This window comes from Gadus macrocephalus, chromosome 12 (assembly GCF_031168955.1).
Source record: "Gadus macrocephalus chromosome 12, ASM3116895v1".
Lineage (NCBI taxonomy): Eukaryota > Metazoa > Chordata > Actinopteri > Gadiformes > Gadidae > Gadus > Gadus macrocephalus.
This window is the reverse complement of record NC_082393.1, coordinates 21,820,456-21,826,507: the sequence shown is the minus strand read 5'-3', so window position 1 is coordinate 21,826,507 and position 6,052 is coordinate 21,820,456. Positions and strand designations below refer to the sequence as shown.

The 6,052-nt window shown below is 45.9% G+C and overlaps 1 protein-coding gene across 1 annotated transcript; it reads right to left on the bottom strand.

Annotated features, from left to right (window-relative positions):
* Positions 1-226: 226 nt before the first annotated feature.
* LOC132469855 (diencephalon/mesencephalon homeobox protein 1-A-like) lies at positions 227-5,829 on the bottom strand. The gene is made up of 5 exons (XM_060067962.1): positions 5,596-5,829; positions 3,852-4,019; positions 3,517-3,695; positions 2,559-3,054; positions 227-1,798 (listed from the first exon to the last, which is right to left on the bottom strand). Exons 2-5 carry the CDS (start codon positions 4,003-4,005, stop codon positions 1,308-1,310), a joined length of 1,320 nt encoding a protein of 439 aa, XP_059923945.1. The 5' UTR covers positions 4,006-4,019; positions 5,596-5,829; the 3' UTR covers positions 227-1,307.
* Positions 5,830-6,052: the final 223 nt, after the last annotated feature.

The following is a 6,052-nucleotide window of genomic DNA, read 5'->3' as shown; positions in this document are numbered from 1 at the left end:
TGGCATACATTTGGCCATATGTTTTTTTGCTTAGTTTGATAAACTTATTTAATAAACACTGTTTTGAAGACACTATGGCTACCTTTCAGACATACGTGTTTTATCTAAACAAACAATATCCTAAACCATTTACTGGAACCCATATTTCTTTACACCTTTCCAGAAATCTGGTTCGTGAAATAAGATATAACGTTGGACAACAAGTTCACCGGTTACCAGCCAAACAGGCTTTTGGACAAATATTTGACCCTTTATTTGAACACTAAATATTTACAAAATGATATTTACTTACTTCTCAAGTCATTTTTATTCATTTGAGTTTCAACAGATAAATTACTCACATTTAGGTAAATTAATAATACATGTCTTGAATCTACAGAAGTATATTACATAACATACAAAGCCTGGGCTGTATATTTTGTTTCTGCTTCCACCACAGGCTTAACAAAACGGAACTGACTGAACGGTTATTTCTGGCACTTAAGCAAAAGAAAAGAGGACTGTTGGTCAGTTTTACCAAAACATTCGCTTCCACATATCCCTTTTCATCCTGCACGTTAAGATGAGTCCTTTAAATATTTGTTTGTTTCAGCATTATATATTTTACTTATTCCTTTCGAAACCTGACAGAGATAACGTCTTCCTTCTGCAATCAGCCCAAGGCTACAACTGAAATATGTACAAAGCGCTCTAGATACTGCAGGCCATACCCTGGGTCAGTGGCCTGTTTTTGTCCCTATTTCTGATAGTGTAAATCAGTGCCAAAAACATTTTTGTTGCGATTGATCCCGTGACCTACAGTGGTGCATGCAGAATTCATACTCAACCATTCCTTTAAGAGTACATTTAATGATATATCTGTGGGAGGAGGGGTCTGATGCTGGGGTAAGGAGTTGGGACATGGTTGGCTGTTTGTTTGTTTCCTGACTTCTCCGTATGCCATGACTTTTCAGGGGGGGGGGGCCAATACTGGTCATCGTATATACTTGCATTCAACGTTTAACTAAGAGGAGGGAGTCATACATATGCATGATCCACCGGAGTAACACGAATGGTTAGACTGTTCGATCCCTCCGTCCATGGGTCGATCCTTCCTCCTCCCTCGTGTTCCTCCTTTGAGTCCACGGGGTTCGGAGTCTCCTTCTTCGTGTCTTGTGTGCTCTATTGGGGGCGGAGGCGTGCTCTACGTGATTGCTTTGGGGGCCACAGCAGAGGGGGTCGAAGCGGACGGACGGATGGGTGTAGGCGCGGGGGGGGGGGGGGGGGGGGGGGGGGGGGGGTTAAACGTGGAGTCCCCCTCCCAGCATTCAGTTGGGCAGCACGTCCAGCCCCAGCGAGGCGGCGTGCTGCTTGGCCCGCAGGCGCAGGTTCTCGATGCTGGTGGTCTTGCTGTTGAGGCTCCCTGGAGGCTGGGGCTGGGGGGGGTGGCGGCGGCGGCGGCGGTGGGGGGCTGTTGGTGGTGGGGAGAGGCCCGGGGGCGCCTGGTGGAGCAAGGGGCTGTTCCACACCTGCTGGGCCTGCGACAGGGACTGGTAGTAGGGCTGGCAGGGCAGCGAGCCCAGCGAGGGCGGCAGGCCCCCTCCCATGTTCATGCCCAGGTAGGGCAGCGAGGAGGGCGGGGCCACCATGTCGAAGGGCGGGTAGTGCACCATGCTGCTGGTGGCCGCCATGTGCTGGCGGAACTGCTCCTGCAGGCGGAAGAGGCTGAGCGGGGAGGAGGCGTACGAGTTGCCGTGGGTGACCAGGCCTCCGCTCGCGCTGCTGCTGGACTGGAGTCCGGGGGAGCCCAGCGGGGAGTCTGGGGGGGGGGGGGGGGGGGGGGGGGGGGGGGAGACCTTTGTTATTATGGGATAGGTAACAACACAGAATAACAACTTCATGGAAAGGGTTATGCATATCATCAAGTCGTATGTGAGTATCCCCAGAACGAATCCCTCAAGTGATAGCACTATACACCTCTGAGCTGTATGTGTGTGTATATATATATATATATATATATATATATATATATATAATGGAGAAAACTTGCAACATCGTGATATAGTTTACGAGAAATTAAATGACCTACATTGAGATACGTATATATCAGGAAACATATCGCTATCTGGATATCAATTACCTTTATTCGGGATATGTTCATCGTTATCGGTATATTAAACGAGGACCTTTATATATATATCATGATTGAGATGTGAAATTAGCTGTATCGTGTTATGCATCGTGGTATATTGCTTTATCAAGATATTTAAAGACCTATATCCAGATATATATCATTAAAAAGATACTAAACCTGTACCGTGATATATATATCGTTATCGGGATACTATAAAATCTTTATCGTGATATGTATATACGTCATTATCGAGATACTAAACGACTTGTATCATATATACATCGTTATCGGGACACTAAATTACCTGTATCGCGATATATATATTGTTATCTTGATGCTAAAGGACCCGTATCACGATATTTATCGTTATCGGGATACTAAATGAGCTACATCAGGACAGAAGGAGTGGGCCGCATCGCCCCGCCCTATCGGAGAGTAGCCTCACCTGGGGAGGGGCTGAAGCGTTTACAGGACGGCCCGCCGTGGTTCCCCGGCTGTATCCCCTGGACGTCCCGCAGCATCATCCTCCGATCTCCCTCCATCGCCCCCCGCGCCTCCTCCTCCTCCTCCGCCTCCGCCTCCGCCTCCGCCTCCTCCCGCTCCTCCGCCGCGGAGTCGCAGTCGGAGGGCTCCGGGGAGGTGACGTTGACCTCCACGCTGGCCTCCTCCGCCTGGGTCTGCATGGCCCCTAGCCGGCCCGCCTCGGAGGGGGAGGAGAGGGAGGAGGAGGAGCCGGTGGAGGAGGGAGAGGAGGAGGAGTGCGGAGGTGGGGAGTGGGTCGTGGTGGTGTTGGTGTTGGCGTTGGTGTTGCCGGTGGCGGGGTCGGCTTTGTGCTCCTCCTCGCTGGGATCCGAGGTCTCCTCCTTCTGCTTCTGGAGCTGCTCCTTCTGCAGGCTGCGCTGCTTCTTGCGGAACTTGGCGCGGCGGTTTTTGAACCACACCTGGAGGAGGGAGACGCAGGAGAACACGGCGGTCATGCCACGGCTGACAGTACGGTCAGGGTCCACGTCAAGCTACATGCAGGTGGATCATTATGCGTATCCATAGGAGAAAGAAATGCAGGCTAGTCAACATTATCTTACATTGGTATAAATTTAGTAGCCCATGTATTGAAACAATCCCTAGTGACATTCCCTAGGTTAGCCATGACGGTTTGATTTTTCGTTTATTGTGACATTTTGAGTCATTTCATACGTCACCTGCTTGCCAATAAATTTTTATTTTGTTTAAAAATGCAAATAGGTTGATATTCATTATGTTGCCTTCTATTATCAAGTTCATACCATGACATTATTATGGCATTATTTAAGGCCCTGTAAGAAATCTCATTTTAAAACATTTTGCTGTGCCAGGTTAAACTTCAGCCATAGCCTATACACGACAGCCGGATGCGATGCCCTCACCTGTACACGAGCCTCGGGCAGGTTGGTGCACATGGCGAGGCGTTCCCGCATCACCACGTCGGGGTAGTGGGTCTTCTGGAAGGTCTTCTCCAGGGCCTCGAGCTGCTGGGCGGTGAACGCAGTGCGACTGCGCCGTTGCTTGCGGTGCTGGGAGCCATATCGGGCCTCGAGGATAATGTCTTGAAATGTGCAACCGTTGAGAAAAAACCAACAGGACCACTTTAATTGAATTATGGACACGCGCACCGGTGCACAAAACAGTTGATCATCAGTGATTCTGTATGTTTAGAAGTGATAAGTGTATATTGAGATGACTATGATTAACTATGTCTTACCAGCTAGTCTCTCGGCGAGAGTTAGTGCGTGCACCGACGGCCTGTAGTCGGGTGCTTGCTGGGCCTGTTGCGCCGCCTGCTGGTGTAGATTGTACATTGCACTCAGCGAGTTCATGGCGTGGAGGGAGTACCCGTTTACTCCGTAGTGCTGCATGGCTGGAGCACTATCTAAAGGGGAGAGGAGAGTGTTATTTATTACAGCAAGTTTTTTCAAAACGACCACCAAATACGCACTTGCAAATTGTCGTCCCAGGAAAAAGGCTTGCCCCGTTAAATTAAAATGTAGGCCTATTTTAATTTCTGAATACTTACAAGATTAACTTATTATTATTAATGGACAATAATTAAATTGTTGATCCATTATTAATAGACTATTATAATAATTATAATTATTATTATTATTATTATATTGCTTTATTATTAATGCTAATAATACTCATACACTCAAGTAGCAGTAGGCGTCGTACATGCTACAGTATTACTATTTATATAGCTGCAGGCCCTCGTCTGTCATGTTATACTATTCACAATTAAATTAAATTATGTTCCATATAGTATTGTTTTTACATTTGGTCCAAAAACATAAAGAGGCTTTTTTTTTTTTTGCATCCAACATAAAGCACTCTTTTTGCGTATAGGCGTACTTCACTTATCATCTTTAAACGCAGGCTAATTGAACAACATTAGTAGGCTATTATCATTTACACGATATCAATAATATGAATGAGCTACATAATAATATATATAAATAATATAGAATAACAATAATTATATTTATTATCATTATAATAATAATAATTTGCAATTACAAACTTGTTTGATTTATTTTGTTGGATGTTTTTTAATTAATTGGAGTTGGGTTTATTATATATGAAACGTGCAAGATTCCCAATATTTTTAAGTAAAGGGTATCAACACCACGGTAGTTCTATTTGTACAAATGAAGTAAAATGCATGACCGATAAGGTCGTGAAATCATTCATGCCTTGCCCTAGCCGTCGTTCAGGAACAATATTGCTTCTCTAGGCAATATCAGCCGTGACAGAGGTTAAAAAACATTTGCTTTTTGCCCCCGGAGAATTTGATTTGAATAGGGGGCCGTTTATATCAATCTGCGTGGAGTCCCGGGCCGGTCCGAGGCGCCTGCGGGCTCACCAGGCGGAGTTGGAGAAGTATGGGGTCAAATATGCATAGGGATCCCCAGTTGGATTCCTGTCTAATGTCGGTGGAATAGATCTCCGTTATACCATTTATCAACGATGCTTCTTGGTGAATGTTGCTCATGCGAGGAGGCTAAACGCAGTTCATATTTTCTTATGCACAGGTATCTTTGTTGTTTTACGCGTACACTTTACGTTTGATATCGTGTTGTTGTTGTTTGATTGACGCCAACGCAGTGTTGAGTGATTGCGTGTAATTGTGTATAGCCTGGAACCTTCAACCCAATGGACCCATACGTTATAAACATTACCATCATAGGGGGCCTATTTTGGGTGTCAAAAAAACGTGCAATACGAAAAGAAAACTCAAAGTGAGGAGTTGAGCCTGCCTTAGGGTATTTCGACTATTCATTAAAAATACCTATAAAAATAGAAGAGAAAATATAGAGAAAATAAGTAGGCCTAAGGATAAACTGTAGCAATGTTGCGATAAGCAGATCAAATCAGCATTTAAAAAAACAAAACCAACAACGCAATGTCAAATCAATTCAACTTTCCCAGTGTGTATCCGCAGGAGTCCTTACCTCTTAAATCCCGGCTGATACAGGACCTAGGGGTGTGCGGTGATATCCACAATATTGAATGTGAACCTTTAGTTAGAAAATGTTGTTTTAAGTCTTCCGTGACGCAGGGCTCCTTCTAGTTATTCAGTCTTGTTCTTAAAGTCCATGGGACGCCGTAGTCCGCTGGTCTGCTCTGCTCCGCGTGTCCGCTCCTCTGCGCTGTTCTCTCCGAATGAGCGGGGACGCGCAGCTGCCATCTATAGCGGTCGTGCACGAGGCAGGACTTTAAAGCGCTCCCGGTGAGGTCATGCATCATTTCGAATGCCCCCTTTTCTGTGCCAATCAAATGCTTTTCTTCCACCACCCGCCTCCCACAGTTTATCCTAATACCCTGAATAGATCATATTGGAAGGCAGAACTACTCCTCCGGGTTAATTAGCCCACGGCAATGTTAGTGTGCATGTTTCACCTTATCTGT

Bases quoted from the DNA above. Each gene is read 5' to 3' on its own strand.
- LOC132469855 (XM_060067962.1), bottom strand. From the start codon at position 4,005: ATGCAGCACTACGGAGTAAACGGGTACTCCCTCCACGCCATGAACTCG. The intron at 3,696-3,851 runs GTAAGACATAGT...GCACATTTCAAG, and splicing joins TCTCGCCGAGAGACTAGCTG to ACATTATCCTCGAGGCCCGA. The intron at 3,055-3,516 runs GTGAGGGCATCG...TCCCTCCTCCAG, and splicing joins TGCCCGAGGCTCGTGTACAG to GTGTGGTTCAAAAACCGCCG.